The sequence below is a fragment of the Podarcis raffonei genome, chromosome 1, assembly GCF_027172205.1.
Source record: "Podarcis raffonei isolate rPodRaf1 chromosome 1, rPodRaf1.pri, whole genome shotgun sequence".
NCBI lineage: Eukaryota > Metazoa > Chordata > Lepidosauria > Squamata > Lacertidae > Podarcis > Podarcis raffonei.
In genome coordinates, this window is record NC_070602.1 from 103744975 (window position 1) to 103767345 (window position 22371).

Here is a 22371-nt window from a genome sequence, read left to right on the forward strand (position 1 = left end):
TTGATCACCATAAAGCTGTTAAGCTGTGCACCCTTTTCTGGAGTAAGCCCATTGGATTTTGCTTACTCTGCATATATCACAGTAACACGGGGCAGGATTCACCTAATGAATCCAGTCAGTGGAAGCCCTGAACAAAGACTTCTACTTGTGCAATGGGACTCCCCCCCCCATTACACCTCCCCTCCCAAACTGGTCTTGGGGGTTTGGGAGAACCCCCAGAACAATGTGCATTGTTCATCTGGCAAGCTGAAACGCTTGCTGTGATGGAAGGACTGCCTTTACGCAATGTTGAATTCCTTCCATTATGAGAACTGTAAAAACCAACTGGTGGTTTTCTGAAGAATGTTGTTCGTATTTTTCATCTATAATTCTTGTCATGCAAGGCTTTCATTTCTAGCAGCAATTTAAACACTATTGTGAGATAAATATGGTAGCTATTAAAGGAATGGGAAAGGGCTAGGTTACCCCCCCTCCCCTTCACAGTGTTTGAATTGAGTCCAAGTGTCTTGAATGAAATGCAGATTGGTGTTGTGGTGTTTAGGCTGCGTCTGCAAATACTCAACTGGCAATAATAAAATGATCCAGTAAAACACTTTTAAAGTACCTGAAAGTCATAATGCTAAAAACACTTCAGTGCAATGGTCATGCTGACAGCCATTCGTTTTTAAAGTCTTGCAGAAGCTGTCTTGCAGGAATGTGCTTTGCATTTCTTTCAGAAGAGTGGAGTGCAGACTGATTTCCTGCAGTAAACCATTCTCTGTGTTTGAGGTTACCACAGTGAAAGCGCTCCTTTCCCCTATATCCTCCCACTTCCATTAATGTACAAATTCTCATCTGAGCTTGCTGGGAGATGCTACAGGGCCCTGGGAGCACTTCCTACAGGAGGAAGCACACACCCAAATTAAGGAGCATGAAAGGTCAAAACCAACATTTTGAGATTCAGTGCAAATGGAACCTGTGTGTAGACTACAAATCTCAATTAAAGGAATTTGCCTTTTTTCTGCTCCTATTTGCATAAAGTTCATTATGCTTGTTGCAATCGTGTTCTTTTAGCAGCTTTAAAAATACAATTACTTGGTCTTCAGATGCTTCCCAGAGCAATATATAAAAAGCAGCCAAGAGAGTTCTCAGTGCGGTCCTAACCACCTATATTCAGAATTGAAAAATCCCAAGTGCCGCTTCACACTTAATATGGTAATTGTTTGCTGCGATTGTACCTGGCTTACAGTGGTGTTTCCTACAGCAAATACATAAAATGCCAGTACCTTGTGCATGTCTTTCACTTACAGATACCCATATTCAAGTACTTAGGGACACACATCTATTCACACTTTGCATATTGACTGCCAAAATTGCCAGTGTGAAATAAGTGCGCCCACAGTTAACATGATTATTGCATTAAGTATGCCTTGTTTGTGGGACGCGGGTGGCACTCTGGGTTAAACCACAGAGCCTAGGATTTGCCGATCAGAAGGTTGGCGGTTCGAATCCCCGCAACGGGGTGAGCTCCCGTTGCTCGGTTCCTGCTCCTGCCAACCTAGCAGTTCGAAAGCATGTCAATGTGCAAGTAGATAAATAAGGACCGCTCCGGCAGGAAGGTAAACGGCATTTCCGTGCGCTGCTCTGGTTCGCCAGAAGTGGCTTAGTCATGCTGGCCACATGACCTGGAAGCTGTACGCCGGCTCCCTCTGCCTATAGAGCGAGATGAGCGCGCAACCACAGGGTCGGCCACGACTGGACCTAATGGTCAGGGGTCCCTTTACCTTTACCTATGCCTTGTTTGTAGAATTGATTAGTAGCTTTAATAAGATGCATTGATAGAGGAACTCAGTGAAAACAGAGCTCTGTGCCTCTTCCTTCCCTGTAAACATCTCTTCTTTTAAATATATTTATATATTTTTGCGTTCGGCCAGGTTCGATTTGAAGACTCTACCAGTGGATTTTGTCGAATGCCTGATGAGATTTTTGCCCACGGAAAACGAAGTGAAAATGTTGCGGCTTTATGAGCGGGAGAGGAAGCCCCTTGAGAACCTCTCAGACGAGGATCGTTTCATGATGCAGTTCAGCAAGATTGAGAGGCTGATGCAAAAGATGACCATCATGGCATTCGTTGGCAATTTTGCAGAAAGCATCCAGATGCTGACTCCAGTGAGTGAGATGGGGAGAGTAGCTCCTTCTTGAATGGAATTCCATGGTGTGGCTTATGCATGTGCTACGTTCCTTCCAGTTTGTTTGTTAGAGATGGGCTGAAGTTATCCCCTGCTTGATCATAGAATTGTAGAGTTGGAAGGGAACCCAAGGGCCATCTAGTCCAACCCCCTGCAGTGCAGGAATATTTGCTTATCTTTGACACATTACCTCTAGCAGCTGCCTGGAACTACATGGTGATAAGTTCATTGTGCACCATTGCTTGCTTGCCTCTTTCTGACCCCATTGGGGCCTTCATCCTAAATTTTGTGAGCAAAGGTCTACTCAAGGCATAAGGCCATATCTCCTCCCCCTTCATGTTGCTGTACCCTTAAAAAATCTGTCCCTGAGTTTTGGCATGTGCTCCAGAATAGTATGGGATGTAGCAAAGGGACTGTAGCAAGCCAGCGGGTATCAACAAAAGTTGTGCACCCTCTCTTGTGTATGCAGGATTGCCTTTCTGGTTCAGATCCAGTCAGTTGTAAATAGTCATTTGCCATATGATTCTGACCCAAGCACTATTTGGGCATTCAAGCTCACACAGTGTGAGTGCACAGCACTTGGGGTCACATGTGTTTCCCTCCCCATGTCATTGTGGCCTACACCAGCCCCTCCCCAATGAGGTTTGCATGTTTGAGAGGATATCAGCAGCCTACCAAACATTTGTAGGCTCTCCTTGTGACCTGCAATCCTGAGTGCTCAGGATTGCAGTTCATGAGGACAATCTACATGCATTTGGAAGGCTGACCCTACAGGCATCCCCCCAAATATCTCAAGCATCATTAGGGAGGGGCTGATGTGAGGTGTCATAGGAGCTGGGGTGAAGGACTGTGACTTGGCTCATCCAGTTAGTATTCTGTGAACCTTAATATCTGACTAAGGCTACACATACACAATCTGTCCGTCTTGTAGAAGCCAGTGGGTGTCCGTTTTTTGTTCACACTTGGCTTTTACAGATGTTCACATGATTTCTTGTTTTTGCCTCTAGCAACTTCATGCAATAATTGCAGCATCTGTCTCAATAAAGTCATCTCAGAAACTCAAGAAAATCCTGGAGGCAAGTGTTTATTTTGTTTATTCAATGTTGTTGTTTTTTTTTTAAAAAAATGGTGGTAAAAACACACACCCTTAAACAGTGGTCTTTTGGGGGCTATATATTTAAGTTAAAATGACTCCTTTCCTTTTTATTACAGAATGTTATGTGTTATTAGTTGATGCTTACAATTTTTCCCACCCCTATGATTTCCGTAGATAATCTTGGCTCTGGGTAACTATATGAACAGCAGTAAACGAGGAGCTGTTTATGGATTTAAACTGCAGAGCTTAGATCTGGTAAGTAAGGGGAAATATACCCCCAGTGGACTTGAAAGTAGCTTTGCTTGGAAGATTGTTTGCACATCCCCATTTATTTGCACAGCCTGTATGAACAACAGTGTTCTAAGCATCCTTTTAGTGAGTTGTCAGTGAGCTAGGGAAGGAATGGAACCATTGGCTTAGATTTCTAATGTCATATTGTCAAGACAAAGGTAAATTCCAGTTCCCCATAACTTCATTACCCTCCCCTGGTTTGTTTTCTCACCATGATTAAACTCTTCCTTACCACTAACTGCATCAGGTAGACCCCCTGTACAGATTTGCAATGGCAGAGAAGTCTGTTTAGCACTGCCCTGTCTTTTCTGCCAGTTCTAGTTATGAGTCTCTCCACTTTCTGGATAATAGCATTGGGCCATTCATAAAAGCAATATGCGATGGACCCTGTTGCTAGGGGTGGGGAATGAATGCCTCTAATGACCTGTAATAAACAATAATTACCAGTGCTATGAAAATACACCGGACAGATTTAATAAGATAACAACCTTGATTGCTTTAATGGCCTATAGTTTTCCTGATTCAGATTATTCTTTTACTTGTGGTCGTCTTCTGACAATATGATGAATTATCATGTTTAAGTAACATAAATAAATTCAAAACTATGGGCAACAATTGCAGGGGTCCTAAAATACTTTACCTGTGGTCCTCCAGATGTTATTGGACCTCAGTTCCCATCAACATGGCGAATGATCAGAGATGATGAGAGTTCTGGTCCAACATCATCTCAAGAGTCACATGTTCCCCTCCCCTGACCTGTAATATTCATACAGGGCTATGATATCTTCATTGCATTGCACTTATTTCATTGTGCCGTGTCTATTTCAGTGACCCTCCAGATGTTGTGGACTCCAACTCCCATCAGCCCCAGGGGTGGTGGGATTGTAGCTCAGCCACATCTGGAGAGTTATAGCTTTTCCACCCTTGGTATACAGGCAGATCATGGGTTGGCTGCTAAGGAAAGTTAACTCAAGGATGTTGAAGCCGAATCTAACATACTTCTTTTGCCTCTTCCTTGCAGTTACTGGACACAAAATCGACAGACAGGAAACAAACTCTATTGCACTATATATCAAATGTTGTGAGAGAGAAATATCAGCAAGTATCGCTTTTTTACAATGAGCTTCACTATGTGGAGAAAGCTGCTGCAGGTAACATAGCCAACATTCATTTCCCAAGTACTTAAAAGCAGGTTCAGCTATGTTCTGTGGATACTGTAATACAGTAATGCACCCATGTCCTAGGGAAAGCTACCTGTTTGGAAAAGATACCACCTTGCAGAAGACAGGTGGGCATCTTAAATGTTGTGGGCACAATAGGATACAGAAGCATCATAATTTTCAAATGCCTTCTTGGTTCTTGTAGCACACTGTTCCCTAAAGCTGACATGAGCCTTTCCTCTTTTCAGTAATTGGGCTCCCACACAGTTGGTGTAAAGTCCTTAACTTCAGGTGCAAGAGATGCACATCCTGTTGGAAGGCACGTCTTGTAAATGTTGTGTGAACATACCAAACAGAAAGGATCCTTCCGACAGAAAACTTTACACATAGAGAAATCTTTACTTGGAAGGGGCATGGTGCCCACCTGCCAAAATGGCCCACGAGAGGTGGAGGAGATCAGATCCTATTCCCCCTCCTCCGTTCTGCATGGTCAGGGTAGAAACTGTATAGAAGGCATCAGCCCTACTGGAGCATGTGCATCTATATTGTAATGGTGGTTTAAAACAATACCTTCCCTGAACTACTCACCTTCCTTTTGTTTGATGCATCTCCCCCCATCCCATCTCATTCCTAGCCTTTCTGTTCCGTTCCAGTTTTGTCTCTTGGATGCAAAATATAAGCTCACTGGCCTGCAATTCTGGCTTGTGTGTGTGAGACCCTCCATTGTGGGCTTCTCAATTTTAATAGTAGTAGCAGGAACAACAACCACACTTTAACAGAGATTCCCCAATTAAAACTATCCAGGGTCTCAGGCAGCTATATCTCCAGGCTTTGCTACATGAGATCTGTCTAACTGGAGATGTTAGGGCTCAATTAGGCAATGCGTAGTAACATTTTGACTGTCTTTCCCCTTCCACCCTTTAGTATCCCTTGAAAATGTTCTGTTGGATGTAAAGGAACTCCAAAGAGGTCTCGACCTAACGAAGCGAGAGTACACCATGCACGATCACAACACCATGCTGAAGGAGTTTATTCAGAACAATGAAGGGAAACTGAAGAAGCTGCAGGATGATGCAAAAATAGCTCAGGTATTCTGTGTATCCCAGCAGTTGTTCAGTGGTCTAGCTTTCATGAACGGAGAACTTTTGTTACCTTTTTCAAGCTCAAAGATGTTCCTTTTGGAGTAGGCAGGACAAGTATTCACTGATTCCCCTGTTCCAGTGTAGTGTTGTGTTGTATAGTTAAGAGTGTCTAAATGAGTGAGCTTAGGCCAATCATTCCCCCTCAGGGGGGAATAGGAGGGGAACAATGAATGCTTCTCTGTGCTGCTTGAAGAAGGAAGGGTGGTTGAAAAAAACAATAGAATGTGTTTATTCTTTTGTAGTCTTGATGTGACATCTGTCACTGAGAGTGACTTCACACCTTATGCAATAGCATTTCATTTAGTGGCATGTGCACCCTTAAACATCTCTCTCTCTCTCTCTCTCTCTCTCTCTCTCTCTCTCTCTCACACACACACACACACACACACAGGTATTTTCCAGGGGAAACACACAGATACTTAATGTTTAGTAGCTCCACTCAAGTTTCATTATTTATTTTCTTGGTTAAAATAATAATGGTAGAAACAAGTTTCTTCCTTTTATCTGTTCTGAACCTGCAAAAGGCAAAAACGGTTGAGTAATCCCAGCACAAGAGGGCAATTAGCAGCAGTACATGGCAGAACTTCAAAATGCATATTTTCAAACTGCAAGTTTATACTTGGAACTGGGATTTTTCTTGCTTCCTGAAATTGCGCACTTTGCAAAACAGGTTGCAGAGCAGGCCTCCCTTCTGTTGTACTGGTAATAAAGGCTCCAGTGCACCTACACTCTTGTCTCTGCTGCTTCCTTCCTGATTGCTTGCCACTTGATGAGCCTTCAGCTTGTGGGGGGTGGTTTCCTTTTTGTGGGTTAAACACCATCTTGTATAGTTTGGGTTATGCCTTGAGATTTGTTGAAATGAAATATATATATATCTTTTTTACAGGATGCCTTTGATGATGCTGTGAAGTATTTTGGAGAGAATCCCAAGACGACACCTCCATCAGTCTTCTTCCCAGTCTTTGTTCGATTTGTGAAAGCTTACAAGGTAAACAGAAGCTCAGTTCACTTCTGTTATTCTTACAAATGTGGCCACACTTTCTAACCAAAGGCTCCCTCTGTGGTTTTGTAGTTTCCTTAGCAAATACACAGATAGCTCAGTCGGTAGAGCATGGGACAGTTAATCTCAGGGTTGTGGGTTTGAACCCCATGTTGAGTGAAAGATTCCTGCATCACAAGGGGTTTATGATCCTCGTGGTCCCTTCCATATGATTTATATGAAAGAGCCTTAAGGTTCCATCTTTGGGAAACGTGTCTCAGAACTAAGGCCAGATTGAAACTTGCCCAGCCTCTTGGAGGCTGCATTCCAACGATGACTGGGGCAAAATGAAACAAAATCCAACAGGGGGAAAGAGAAGACAAACACACGCCAGACATCAAGAACACACAGCACTCCTGCTGTGTTACACACATTCAGACATGCAGAGGACATGAAGGCAGGTAGACATGTGGCTGGAAAAATCCGCCACTAGGTGACTTCAAAAGAGAGAGGGATTAAGGCCGTCAGTCACTCCTAGCCACGATGGCTATGCTCTCCACTGTCAGAGGCAGTATGCCTCTGAATGACAGCTGCTGGGAATCACAAGAGGACAAATTCTTGAAGAAATTCTTGGGAGAATTTGCCGTATCACGCCACAACAGGAAGCGGCACATCCAAGTTAAACTGGCTTTAATGAATTTGTATTTTGCTGAGAGAGCTAAAAACGAATCCCGTTTTTTTGAAGTCGTTGCGAGCTCTAACCGGTGTGTGTATTTCGTTTAAAATTGTCGATAGCAAGCAGAAGAGGAGAACGAGTTGAGGAAAAAGCAACAACAGGCATTGATGGAAAAACTTCTGGAGCAGGAGGCACTGATGGAGCAGCAAGACCAAAAGGTAGCAAACAACCAAGCCATTAATCGATTTTGGTTACGTGCATTGATAAAGTGGCATGTGTTGGTCCAGTGAAAGAGATCGTCTTATTGCAGAGCAGCCGATGTGGTGCAGTCCAGATATTATTGAACTCCAGTTGTTAGGGATGATGGGAGTTATGGAATACACATCTGGAAAGCACCACCTTGGCTACTGCTGCCTTATTGGCTGAGACTGCTTCTCTAAGTCTTTGGGATTGGCAAGGAACCAACATTCCAAACACCTTTCTGTCAGGTGTTTTCTCTCAGAGATAACTATTGAAGCTCTCTTTCTCACAGAGACATTTTAACAAGGCAGTCATATAAGAAACTTAAAAGGAAACTAGAGCAGTTTCATGTGTATGCCCTTTCCTGTTATTCCTAAATCTCCGAAAGGTGTTTATTCTCCTAAAGCCATTGATACCATGCTTGGAATTTGCCCTGTTTGAAAGATGCTTACTGAGAAGTAATAAGCATTTATCTCGGCCAAGCAATTTGATAATAGGAAGACATCCAGCACATAGTCACCCATAAGTATGCAGTGACCAAATGTGAAGGAAGGCTAGTCGGAAGAGGCTCAAAGAAAACGGCCGTTTCTAGCATTTTCCAGAGTTCTGCTTGTCGTATGAGACCCTCTCTTCCATGATAATATATTTTAACAATACAATTAGGAATTCTCACTATGCAAGGTCGGGCTACACAAAGTGACTTCTACAGATATTTGCACTTCTACAGATATTTGCACAAAGCACCCCCACCTGCTTTAATGTCAGGATTGTGTTCCCCACTTTTCCAGTGTCTTGGCCCTCATGGCAGCTTTACAATTGCCATTGATATTGTGTAGAACAATAAAAAAGAAACAACAAAAACAAAAACCATCAGCACTACAATGTGCAAATCACAAAAAGTAGCTGAAAGCAGATTAAGTGTTAGGATGTGACAAACAAGACAGACTGCACTTGACATCTAAACAGTAATAATCATGGTGCCAGATGGGTATGCCTGGGGATGGCAGTCCATAATCAGGGAGCCACCACAGGAAAGGCCCTTATTTTGATTAACCTCAGAAGGCCAGGACCCCCCGAGACAGGCCTCAAACGTCGTTCTCTCAGCCGAGAGGTTGGTGTGGGAAAAGGTGGTCTTGTAGATACTCTGATCCCAAGCTTTTCAAAGTTTCATAGGTTAGAACCATAACTTCCCTTTTTTCCCCCTAAAAGTGAACTGGGAGTTAGTGAAAGTGAGTGCAGGTGAAATATGTGTAGGGCTGGGGAAAGAAAGACAGGGTTGACCTAGTGGTTCTAACTCTGTATGGGGCAGGTACCTAAGTTACACCTCAAAGAGAAGAGCAGGTGTTTTCAGCATCTTGTTGGCCACTGCTTTTTACCGTCCTTTGCTCCCTTTCAGTCTCCGTCTCATAAAACGAAGAGGCAGCAGCAAGAGCTGATTGCAGAGCTAAGACGGCGACAAGTCAAGGACAATAGACATGTGTACGAGGGGAAGGATGGAGCTATCGAAGATATCATCACAGGTAAAATAATAATAATGAGGAGAAGAGGCTGTTCCAAAGTGCCCCTTCATAGCTTTCACTTTGCAAAACTCTAACATAGCTTTTTAAAGTGTTATAAATTGATTTAAGTGACAATAATCACACGTATCAAGTCATTTAACAAATGGTGCACATTATATAGCGCTCAGGGTTTCAGGCCTGTTCTTTGGCAAGGCCTCGTTGACATAACATTTGTGTATTATTTAATTTCTCCTTCACTTCAGCATGCTCTCATAATTCAAGCTGTAGACCCTGTAGAGCCTTATTAGACGTATTTTTGCAACAGGTGCATGCCTTGCAAATCTTTTGAGTATTTTTGATCCATGTGCAAAGCCACTGGTGTTGAGCCTTGCTTTTAAAAGCTCTTGTTTTGCCCTTCAAGTCCTACTAATGGTAATTGCTCCAGCATTAAGTATGTGATGGAGGACAAAATTGTGTGATTTGGATTTGTTGAACGATTTTGAACTTCAGAGCTGCATATTCCTCTTGCAACAGACTAATACTAGTCCCTTTCGGCAATCCATAATTGAACGCAATAGGCTGACAATGGCTGGGTCTAATTTATAGCAGCCGTGACAAGTACAGTGTGGGCAAACTACTCCTGCAACAGACAGGTGATTTGCTGAAATCTGATTTAGTGGCTTCTGTGACAATCACAGAGTGGATGAAAACAGCAGCAGCTAATTGTTAATAATTTCTCCATAATCAGCAGTAATAGGTCCCTGAGCATGAGTAATACCAAATGCAAGCAACAAATACGTGGGTTTTAAAAACATCCATGCACAGATGCATGGATCCTATCCAGCCAGGACTTCACTAGCATCGCATGTCTCATTTTCAATGGTAAATTTATTGCTGATTCCTGGCTGAGACTTCGCCTAGGGTTTACTTTGCCCACTCTGTTGTTGTGTGATTTCATTTCACTAAGTTCCAAGAGCAGTCCATCAGAGTGCGAGAACAGCCATGCAAATAAATGTTGTGCTGAGATAAAAGTGTGCACTTCATCACGCCCTTGTTCATACACCAATTTTACCTTTAAAAAAAACACCCCAGTAACTGTTGTGATTTGCAGAAAGATAATTCTACTGGTAACCCAGCCAAACAAATCCTATTGTGGTTAAATGACTGAATAAGCCACCTCAGGGTGTCTTTAACAAAGCACTAACAATGTACTAATACAATAGATCTTTGCTTCTTACTGTATATTCTGTCTTGTCTGGCTGTTATTTTCCATGCAGTGCTGAAGACTGTGCCCTTTACTGCTCGAACGGCCAAGCGTGGCTCTCGTTTTTTCTGCGAACCTGTTCTCACAGAGGAATTCCATTACTAAACTTTTCCTCTTTCACACCCGACGCTCTTTAAAAAAAAACAAAAAGGTTGCTGTAGGTTTTTGACGTTTCTCCGCAATATAGCTGTTTGAATGGATTAGTGATGTTTGGCATCTCGTCGGAGTCATATTTGACATCGCTCATCTCATTGCATGTTTTTGCCTGCCAGGAACCTTTTTTTGGTTCCCTTCCATCCTCCCAGTGACCGTTTGTTCTACCTTCCGCATTTCAGAGTCACCCTGTGGGCTCAGCGCCATAGAGCAGCAAGTGATGGAAGTCACAGAAATGTCCTCAAGGCCCATGGTGGCTGCGCTTCAAGCCAGCCACCACAATTTGCAAGGGATGGTTGTGGGTTGTAATGGCAAATGTGATGGACAGTTCACTTGGCTTTTCTGTGTCTTCTCCTCTGGGCTCTCGTACCTCCTTTACTTCTTTGTGACTTGATCTATGTTGCATGAGTCCTGTTAAGCCAAGCCTATCTCCGGAAGCAAACCTAGTATACATCAGTGAGCCAGGCTGAATGTTTATGGGCTTTGTTTTATGGCATGTAAAATGAAGTCACTGCTTTGTGATCTGTGAGCACATATTTCCACATGGGTCCTTCTAACCATCACTTGCATGTTTGAGTTTGCATGCGTGAACAGGAATAAAATAAATGTGGTTGTGGTCCCCGCACCTACTCCCTTCGTTTTTCACACCCACAGTCGTTAGCTTCAGTTCCATGGCAACTTAATGGGAAATCTCCTTTGAGCCAAGTGGTAGCCTCACTTAAGATAGAATTCTGCCTTTGATCAGTTCAGTCCTTTGTAATAGTGGAGGCTGGGCAAAACCCAGGACCCAGGCAGACCATGGTTCTGAAAGCAGGTCTTGACTTCTGAGCCAAGCCATAAGAAATAAATTTTAAATAATTCTCATGCTAAGCTCATCTAGGGCCAAGAAACAAAGATTGAGGGGCTGGATGAAGAAACTACCCAGGTGGCAGCAGATAAGGCCTAGTGAAGCAATATGATCAAAATTGCCTTGCCATAGAAGATACCCCGTGTTCTTGTCATGGAACTGGATCCATTAACATCTTGCACTGTAGAATGTTTTTTAAAAAGGAGTGCTGTTTACGCTGCATGTGTCTGTCAATGCTGTTGTCTTTGATACAAGAACCAATCATCTTAAAGCAGCATTTCATTTCCTACTGGTGTAATATGTTTTAATGGGGAGCTTTAAAATAAGAATGCTGCCTGTTAACTCCTCTTTTGCTCTTTCAAGTTAATTGCTGGACAGTCATCCTGGAGCCAATGTTCAAAGCAGCTTGGAATTTTATTAGTAAGAGGCTTACGATGGCCACCTCTTCCCTTCCCTTTCTCTTTTTTTAACCTTCTTTAAGCCTCCACCTCACCCACTTTTGCTTTACTTGCTAACATGTGTGGCTTTTTACATTTTTTAAAAAATAAATAAATATATTATTATTTTGCTTTTTGGGCACAGAATTGAGTTGCTCTTCATGTTCCATCCCATTTTTAACTTAACCATCATTCTGTGTTTTTTCCCCCTTCTGTTTAGCCTTAAAGAAGAATAATATCACTAAATTTCCAAATGTTCACTCGAGGGTAAGGATTTCTTCTAGCACACCGGTGGTGGAGGATACACAGAGCTGGCAAGCATCACTTTTTACTTAGCTTCCTCCTCTCTCTGTATGCCAACACAAAAACTGCTGCAAATCACAGCCAAGTTTAAGATAAAGGAGGGATGACGCTGTAAGCGTTTAGCAGCGTTGCTGGTGCTTTTCAGTCTTTCTTCTGTTGTGTGTTTTTATCTGTAGCGTGTGGGATGGATTAATCTGCAGCTCTTGCCTGTGCTGGATGACGTCACATCACTTAGTGGCTCCTCCCTTTCCAGACTCTTCCACAAGATAGATGTTGTTGCCTCTGTGTTGTACTGATGAGTCTGTGTTCTGCAGAGAGGGAAGGGGCACAAAGTAGGGTTGCCAACTATTTTACAGGCTCTGTGCTCCTTTTTTTTTTTAACAGCAGCCCATCAAACAGCAATATAGCATTTCCTGACACAAGCATACAGTGTATAAAGCTTTGCCCGTTCCTTTTCCATATGCCAGGTGGTTCCAAAAGGCATTTTGCCATACTAAAGAAATGTGTGAACCTCTCAGAAATGGGAGCTTACGTGCAAAGATTTATTTGTGTGCTCTGTCTACCCTGCAAGGACAGTGGATTCAGGCACTATTAGTGAAGCAAACCCTAGGAAAAGAGAAAAGGCTGTGTGTGGATCTTATGGCTCTTAGTTGCAACTTAGCAATTAACTATTATTCCCACATCTACTAGCCGCCCCTGCCTCCCCAATTGGGTCTTTGGGAGCCTCCTGTGATTTACAGCCAGTTGCTTTATCCAAAAGACCTCGGGGGGCTGCTAGTGAATCCTATTCTTGTAGGCTGAGTAAGCGCTACAACTAAATCTTCCCTGCGAGGGGGGACTGTCATTCTCTTTGCTCCTCTTTTAACAACGGCACCTTTGTTTGCCTTTCTGCTTCAGTAGCAGCGCTTCCCATAGCAATGGCAGCCATCCTTACACTGTACGCTGCCACTGAGAGCATTTGGCTGGCTTCTTCGAATTATCAGTGCGGGCTCTGGGAGTATCAGCTATGTTGAGGGGCAATTCCTCTGAAAGTGCCCGTTTCCTGTATCCATCTCATTCTCCTGGAGCAGGAGTGTGCATGGACCTTAGAATAAAATCTAAGAAAAAACAATGGAGAATTGTGTGTGTGTGTGTGTATGGATAGCACCTTCGTGCTGCTATGTATGGGATGTATGGGCGTGTGTGTGAGTAGGGAGTTTATAGGGAACCCTGTTGGTGGAAAGGGAAACAAATTCAGGATAGGTGTGTGCTTTTTGCTCCTGATGCAGCACTGTCCCCAGTTTCAGCAAATAATAATAATAATGATAATAATAATAATAATAATGATGATGATGATGATTTATTATTAATACCCCGCCCATCTGGCTGGGTTTCCCGAGCCACTCTGGGTGGCTTCCAACAGAATATTAAAATACAATAGTCTATTGAAGCAAATGGGACTGGCCATGTGGCTGCTGCTCACAGTGGCATTGTAGGGTAGGGTAATGCTGTTGGGGCAGCAGCCACAAGCAGTCCTACCCACGTCATTCCCTTCTTTTAAGCATAATCAGGACCGCGCCACTGCTAGCAGTGTAGACCAACTGGCTTTTAAAAGTGCCAATGTAATACAGTAGTCAAAACTGCTGGCATTAAGCAAGTACAGATTGTGCAAATTGTGAATGGTTTGGTAGGTTGCTGTAGTCTGGAAATCTAGCACAGCTGGGGAGGTGTGATTTTAAAGAGCTAAGGGACCTCCAGGGTAGAAGGGGGGGGGGGTTGGGAAAGAGGAGCAGTGCCTGCTTATTGTTTTTGCTGCTGCTGTTTTATTTAAAAAACCTGGAAGGCTTCAGATTGGCTTGCTGGTCATACCACTAGCAAACACAATAGATTTGCCTCCTGTGGGAAGCAGAAATTGGTAGCATGTGGGGCAAAGGAGTCGCCAGCTGGATCTACACTGATCTGGAAAACACTATAAAAATATAGCTCTCAATGCAATTTCACATGGGCAACACTACAGCGCCCTGTTGTCCCATTTTTATAACACATTTTTCACATTATAACTCACCAGTATAGAAGAGTCTGAGGTCAGTTTGAAGAGGTTGGGAGAATGAATGAAGCCTGGGTCTCAGGGAAAATTAGTGGCAAGTGACAGCCAACCAGCATTAGCATCTAACCCTGCTGCCATCCTGTCTTGTGTGTGTGTTTTTAAAAATAATAATAATCCATACCCTCATTTTCATCCTCCTAAGAAAAAGCAGCTGATGCAGATCCATGGTGGCCCCAAAGTTTGGTCCTTCAGTGGCAGAACCCTGGTGTGGAAGCAGCTCCCCACCTGATTCTCTCTATACAGGAGAAATCTGATGGAAGCTTTTGCTATGCAAGGAAATTGCGAGAATGCTTCCACAGAACCCTTTTCATACCTAGATCCGTAACCCTGAATAATGCAGAAGGCAGAAGTTCCATATTAGTAACAGTCAGTGAAGAGAGAGACCCATCAGTGCTGTTCTGCTCGGCTCTCTTGGGAGCTTAAACAGTCCCTTTTTCTCTTTTGCTTCAAGCTGCTTTGATTGGCTACCAGCAGGACTCTTTCCTTGTCTAGATCCAGAGGCACAGGCTAGCCCGCTTCTGACACCTTCCTGCTTCTTCCCCGCAGATCTTAGAAACCAGCCCTACAGACGAGCCGATGCGGTGAGGAGAAGCGTGAGGCGGCGTTTTGATGATCAGAATTTACGCACTCTCAACGGTGCTGAAATAGCCATGTGAGCCGGATTGGGAGAACGTGCATGTGTAAAGTAGAACGTGTGCTTGATTGATTCCTTGCCATGTGAACTATATTTGCGCTACCATTCTAATTGTGGACTTTATTGCAGTACATTAACTTATCTTCTGAAGGGCTCAATAACAACAGCAAACACATAGGAACACAGAGGGGAAAAATAAGGGGGGGAAAAGATGAGCTCTCCACTCAACTGTAACTACCAAGTGCCTAAAATTCAATTACCTGCTCAAATTAATCAAAGCAATAGGACTTTATTTGATTGGGTATTGTTTTACACCAATAAATTTGTTCAGTGTTTTTAACCAAAATGTAAAATACATATTGTATTTTTGTTTTGTTTTGTTACATACCATTTAGTGAATAGCCTTCAGCGGGCTTTCTTGATCTCATGACTTGTAAATAGGTAATACTTGGAAGTGATCCGCTGTGGATTTTTTAAATGATTTCAATACATTCCTCCTGGACAGTTTGACTTAGTTTTGAGATTCTGTTGCACTTATTATGATGATGATGTATGCATACACCTTCATATGCATATGTAAGGACTTACCATATACGAAGGGGAGAAACTCATTAAATTGTACCCTTTTAAGAAAAATGCATTCCTCTTAAGGGTGGGGAAAACATCCAGAAAACAGAAGTTGATGTAGACGTGATTACATTTTACAAAGGGTTAAACTTAACTGGGATAAGAAAGGCTTGGATAGTGGGGTTTTGGCTGTAAATAGGATGTGATAACATATGGCTTATTTTAAATACACAGCTACCTGCTTTCAGATTCTACCTGCTATATACCAGTTGGTAGTGAAGCTGAAGTGAGGAGGTATAGCTCATAGAACACAATGCAAACACAGAAGAATCATGGATGAAATTCCACTACTGTTTTCTACAGGTAGAGGCAGCTTTTGGGTAACAATGTTATTTATTAATTAGCACTAAGATATTAACTTCTCAGTAATCAGTATTATAATTCCTGAGGACCACAACTGTTCAGTTGTCAGAATAATGAAAATCTGGTGCCCTGCCGAAAAATTAGGATACCCTCCATAAATAAGCTTGTCCCTCCATTCCACAAGAAATTCTGCCATGCGACAATCCAGTAAGAGCTGTCTCTCAGCTGAAATGTAGCTAGTTAACGAAACAGTTTATCACTGCATACATTCTCAAACCTGAAATAGATTTTTTTATCCCAGTTCAGATCTGCTGATGGATGCAGCATCTTACAAGAAGTGTAAGTCAGATGTGCAGTTGGAAATTGTAAATGTATTTGCACTTCATTTCTTCCAAACATGTGGGTTTAATAGGGAACGCACAAGCTGTTGAAAGCTACAGTGCACAGATGACTTTCTCATTTTAGAAATGCATCTGCCTTGCGCTTGTGGCTATCCTTTCCAGATTAGAGTGCTTGTATTTCAAATTTTAACCAGTTGAAACATTTAAAGCAAAGTTTTAATTATCAAGAGTGGCCATTGCCAACCCCACCTATTGCTTACAAGGCAGGGCACTTGATTTTCTCTCCCAAGTCAAAAAATCAGACTAAAGTTAAGGGACATCTTGCTTACAGCTTTCCTTTCCTGGTAGCACTGCATCACTGTTAATTGTAAAATTTATTGTATAGTATTTAACCACTGAATTATTTTCTTTTTTGTTGTGCTTATGTGAACCACTGGTAAAGGTCCCATATTCCTTTAATAATGTGTAGTTATATGATAATGTTTCTAAATGTACAGATATTTTGCTACAAATTTGGTGCTTTTTATGGTTTTTACACTTCTCTTTAATTCCCACTCTAGCCTCGGGGTAATATTGTAAATATTGTTTAAAAATGCATCAGCCTGTGCTATACAATCTGAATGTTATTTTAACTTATAGTTTTGTTTTTTTATATTTAACTAAATGGACAGTTTGGGGCTCAAAAGTTATTACATTGACATTTGCTTAACTATTTACAGAGAGGTTTATTTTAAACAAACTGCCAATTGTTCTCTCAATTTACAGCAATGTGTACTTGACATGTTAAAGAGAACATGCCACGATTGTGCCATTTTCCTTCACAGAAAGATGAATGTTTAGGTTTGGGGGAAACACCATTTGGCAATATAATTGAAAAATTTAAGGAGTTATGAGAAATCACAGTATACTAAAAATATTTAGAAAGGAACAATGGGCTGTAATATTGGCATGTTCTCTTCAATATTATATCTAGTAACAGACCTGCTTGTTAGCAATATTATAGGTGTTTTATAAAAGCAGTTCATGTTACTTTTCTGATATGTTCATGGCATATGATTGAATAAACTATTTACACTACTACAAATGATCCACAGCTTTTCCTTGTTACTCAGACTGATCTATATGGGGCCATAGAACTATGCAGAGTAGCAGGGCTGTGCTAAAACAAGAACCAGAGAGGGCTGCATGTAGGCGTGAGTTCCTATTGGCACTGGACTTTTTCCACAATGTAGTAGTAATGAGCTATAAACAGGTAACTTCATTACCATGCACTTTCTCCTATAAGGTTAAGAGCAAACAACCTTTTTTAAATTAAACGCTGGAAAAATGAAACCTAGTGATGGGATGAGAGGACTACATAGACTCAGAATTGTAGAATTGGAAAGATCTCCATGTAACCATTTGCATTGCTTTACGTTTGCATTAGGCAAAACCTATTTGAAGAAGTTTCAAATGATGCAGTATATATGTATGTTGTTTCTCTTTAAGACGCAGTGGGGAAAGTTCAAATGTACAAGATATGCAAACTAGAGAAGAAATCAGATTGTAGCAAATAAGATATGGGGCATGACAGTTTGCAGAAATATGAAGAAACTAACTTTATACTTAAAGCTTTTTATTTTTAATGGAAAAATAAAGACAACGCTTTAAAAAGTAATGTTTACTTAGAAACATGTTTCTTCATGTAAATTATGCAAGGCGGCAATAAGAAAATATTTTACATAAATATCACTTGCATCGGAGCGGGGAAACTGCTATTCTTTCATAGCTGTTTTAAGTACTGTGACACTTGCCCACCTCTACACCAGTATGTAGCTGAGTGTGAAACATGATGCGCTACCAATCCATGTACGGCAAACTATGCAATTGGTATGAACAAGTTAACCGTACTTGCAGTTTCTCAAACAGGAAGCCAAATATGCAATTGTTTCTTTTTCTTTTCCTCCTCAACATTAACAAAATACATATTTAAATTCTCTTGAATAAGCAGAGTCCCAAACACTATGACAGCAGGAAGTCATAGCATTTTACATTCTCTCCTTCCCCAACACTTACTGCTTTGGAATTTCCTGGACGTTTCACTGCACTCTACCTTAAGCTATATAACTAGACAAAATTAGTATGAATCATTTTTCATTAAGAAGTGATCACCATAAAGGAGGGATGATTCATTTTGTTGCGCCTGAGAGTATTCAGAATGCATCGTGTACAACCCTGTACTGTTTGATGTCTCCCCCCATACTCTATCAATTGGGGGAGGGGGGAGAGAAGGAAAAATCAGTGAAAATGGCTTCTTTCCAATCAGCAGAGTTCCCTTATAGGAGTGGCAGTTCCAAGCCACTGTACTGTGAAGCCAACCTTTTACTTGCAAGTAGAGCAAACTGTTACACAAGCGCCATAGAAATCTGTAAAACCTAAGGATAACAACATGCCTGCTATATTTGTCCTTATTTCTTAATTTGCATAGTAGAGGCTAAATTCACAAATAAAAAGGCCAATCTTGAATTACCACCACTATATATTGTTAAGTATTCCACTTCTGTGCTGTTACAGATGTTTGGCAGCTCCTTTCTTTTGTTGCTGTGATTATACATATATTAAAAAGGAAGCACCACACTAGAGTACTTAACCAGTAACACTGTGTGAGATCAGTAATGTGTTGGCTGTACAGAGCATTTTTAAAAAACAGAAAAAATACTAGTGCACGCTAGAAGACAAGGTTTAATAAGTGATAAAAATGTACAAAAATATTCAAATCAGAAAGATTTTAAGAGTCTGTACCACAGTAGTCAATACTCCTCAATGTATAGGGCTGATAGTTTTAATCAAAGGCTGGTCAGAATCTATTCAGTACAAAGGAAAAAGAACAGAATAAAAGGAGACCAGGTTTTCAACATTAGGTCAACATCTTTCAAAAGAAAAGTATTACGTTAACATTGATTTTTCTAGACAAGAGTATTGCAACTGCTTTCCAAAACTTGGTGGTACATTCTTCGGAAGTCCTTAAGGCAACATATTGCATCAATTTAGTCTGATTTTGCTATTTTCTGTAACATTAAGATTAATGCTGAAATAATACCCTTTGCCAATTTGGTTTTTTTCTTTGAATATATACCAGGTTCTTCTCTAATAAAAAATGGCAGCTTTGTTATTACATCAGCATACCTTACAGCCTTGAAAATTAAGGGCCTATTAGGATTTCCATTAATTAATCTATTTTTCACAGTTTTAAAACTTGACACTAAAAATTCACTTCAGGGTGAAACTCGATATACATTTCAACCTAAAGTCAAAATTCAATAGAAACCACCTAAAACATCATTTTGGCCAGCAAGGTAATACACAAAAACCCAATAATGGATTCTGGACTACCATAAATGAAGAAAAAATATTTCCCCCTCTCTTCTTCCTTTCCTTCCACTTGCAAAATAAAAAAGTAATTAAAAAAACCCAACAGAAGTGGAGCCCAAGAAAATTATAGGAGCATCTTTCTGAACAGAACATGTGCACCCCTTACCCACCCCCAGACCTTATTTGACAAGAAAAACAAGTTTAGGCTTTCATAGCAAGAGCTGTTTTATAGACACAAGAGGCCCGAAAGGCTCAAGTACTTTTCCAAGCCGCTATTGAAAGGGCTCAAAAATAAAAAGATTTTCTGTTCATCCTAATGTGCTCTTTGAAGAATGCCAAAGTGCATGGGGTATATATACAGGCTGCCTAGCTTATTAGAAGCAGAACTTCAGCTTGAATTCTGAATGTTCACCATCTTTGACAATTTGCTGCCAGGCACACAATGATATTATTTGAAATATTTAGTTATGCAGTAGAACTGAAAAGCCATTGCTATGCCAATGGAACATTGGAATCCATTTCCTGAAATGAATCATCTATATTTCTTATTAAATCACATTGTAAACATATTTGGTATAAATACTTTTTATTGATCTTCATCCAGTTGTTCCAAGAGGGTCCTCCTTTGTTTTTCTAGTTCACCTTCACTTAATTCACTACCAGAGGTATCCCAATTACCCTGAAAAAGGACAATGAAAAATAATTGATATACCCTTTCCCACAGTTTAGAATTCAGTCATTGTAGTTATTTTGAACATTTCAGTATTTATTAAGAACTGCAGTTTGGCCATCACTAGACAACCTAAGACTTCATACTAAAAATCACCTGAAACTCTCAAACTATACAATTTTAGCACCACTGGTAAATTACAGGCCTCAGGCCTATCTACTGACCAAATTCAAATAACTACTTTTAAGCGCACCCAATATATTTTTTTAAATTACTTTTTCATTTGACTGGCTGGTACTGCTCCCTCAAGAAAAGTCAAAATTGTTCGAACAAGGACATCGTGTAGTCACACTTCCAGGCAGACAGTAACTTTAGTGGTGCACAACATACTGAGAACAAAGGAGAAGGTTGCACTCTTCCAGGTTACGATGCTACGGCAAAGTTATCTAAAGTTATATGCTGCCCTTGTAATCCACATTCAGTAAGTCAAATGTAAAGAGAGAATAAATGGCATGTTCCAGCTCTACGAACAGAAATCCCATATAAAATGTTGATATAACTAGTGTCTGAACAAAAGATGCTTGAGGAATCTGATCTTTCTGAAGTAGAAAGTAACTTAATCTGAACTCCGAATAAACACGGGAGTCTCTTAGTGCCTTTTTCACAGAAAAGCTATGCCCAAAGTGATTTAGGTCTAGGGGGCTAAATCCTAGTGTTCCATCTTCGAAAAGGAGTTGGATGAACTCGTCAGATATCTCAATAATCGCAGGGAGGAAGGGGAATTGCTCATACTGTATTCTAAACCTTAACTGGCCTTCCAGAATAGAGTTCAGCTTAGTGCAAAGCCAAGCCACTGAAGTGGCTTGATCATTTTGCTGTTCTCAGTGGATTTTCAATAGTACTGTTAACTTGAAGGTACTGAGTTAACTACACATCACCACCTTGAGTAAATACATATAGTATCAGTGGCTGGTGGTCACTTTAAATTCTAAGGCTTATACAGTGGTACCTCGGGTTACATATGCTTCAGGTTACATACGGTTCTGGTTACAGACTCTGCTAACCCAGAAATATTACCTCGGGTTAAGAACTTTGCTTCAGGATAAGAACAGAAATTGTGCTCCGGCGGCACGGCAGCAGCAGGAGGCCCCATTAGCTAAAGTGGTGCTTCAGGTTAAGAACAGTTTCAGGTTAAGAACGGACCTCCAGAACGAATTAAGTTCTTAACCCGAGGTACTACTGTACAAGAGATGTGCATTAGCTAGAAACAGTTCTGGAGACCAAACAATAGTTTGTTATGCTTGAACCACAATAGCTTAGTCCCATTAAGCCATTATGATCCACAGTTGCCACTCTATTGAGAATTAGCAGATAGTTTTGGCAGCTTATATGTATCAAAATACATCTGTGGCTGTCCAGATAATGGAATATAGCTCCCATCACTGCAGATGACTGGCCATGCTGGCTGGGCTGACTGGCATCCAACATCATCTGGAGGGCCCCAGGTTTGTTTTAAAATTGCAGCATAACAATTATGGGTAAAAAACAAGCAACAGTGACACCGATCAGAAATAGCAGGTCCTTCCACCCTTAGACCACACAACCACTAATCTACTGGTAAGATAGTTAACACAACAAAGCCAAGCAAACTCACAGAATCTTTGCCAGGTCGCTTTTTAGGAGGTGATTTATGCTTAGATTCAGATCTTTGCCTACTTCTTTCCTTTTCATTTTCTCTCTCCTTTTTGTCTTTTTCTCGATCCACATCCGATTCTGGAGAATCCTGTACAGAGTAAAATACAGAGTATAAATCAAGGATGCACAGAGGATACACTGTAGAAGGGTGGGGCCAATGGGAATCTACCTCTAGTTCCACAAGAGTCTTTCTATATCCCACGCCTGTGTTTCAATCAATTCTCATTACCACACAACAGTCTGGTGAAGACAGGCAGGAATTTCAACCCGGGTCTTCCATGTTCAAAATACCAACTTTCAAAATCATGACTGAACATTTAACCTAGCTCTTACTCATGCCAACTGGCTGCAAGTCTTAACTGGTATGGGGGGGACTTGTCTACCTGCAAGGCTTCTAACTGTACATCAT

At 41.2% G+C, this 22371-nt stretch overlaps 2 protein-coding genes across 10 annotated transcripts in view; one reads left to right on the forward strand and one right to left on the reverse strand.

Moving 5' to 3' along the window:
* The window catches only part of FMNL2 (formin like 2), a 188754-nt gene extending 172647 nt beyond the window's left edge, over positions 1-16107 (forward strand). For 2 of the 8 annotated variants that reach the window (XM_053407094.1, XM_053407108.1), the window contains 10 exons: positions 1914-2148; positions 3176-3244; positions 3439-3519; positions 4577-4706; positions 5640-5803; positions 6744-6845; positions 7632-7730; positions 9149-9272; positions 12173-12219; positions 14888-16107. In XM_053407094.1, the coding sequence (XP_053263069.1) occupies positions 1914-2148; positions 3176-3244; positions 3439-3519; positions 4577-4706; positions 5640-5803; positions 6744-6845; positions 7632-7730; positions 9149-9272; positions 12173-12219; positions 14888-14926 (1090 nt within the window). In that variant the 3' untranslated portion in view covers positions 14927-16107. Of the gene's footprint in view, positions 1-1913; positions 2149-3175; positions 3245-3438; positions 3520-4576; positions 4707-5639; positions 5804-6743; positions 6846-7631; positions 7731-9148; positions 9273-10528; positions 10667-12172; positions 14450-14887 lie in introns of those variants that run through there. The other 6 variants (XM_053407047.1, XM_053407086.1, XM_053407078.1 and 3 more) reach the window with 5 other exon arrangements.
* PRPF40A (pre-mRNA processing factor 40 homolog A) overlaps positions 1-22371 on the reverse strand; it is a 66856-nt gene that overhangs the window by 16086 nt on the left and 28399 nt on the right. The window contains exons 25-26 of one of the 2 annotated variants that reach the window (XR_008332577.1): positions 21922-22050; positions 20181-20276 (exon numbers count right to left, since the gene is read on the reverse strand). Coding sequence is in view for 1 of the 2 variants with exons in the window: in XM_053407121.1 (XP_053263096.1) it covers positions 20184-20276; positions 21922-22050 (222 nt within the window). In the remaining variant the exon portion in view is untranslated. Of the gene's footprint in view, positions 1-18949; positions 20277-21921; positions 22051-22371 lie in introns of those variants that run through there. The other variant, XM_053407121.1, reaches the window with a different exon arrangement.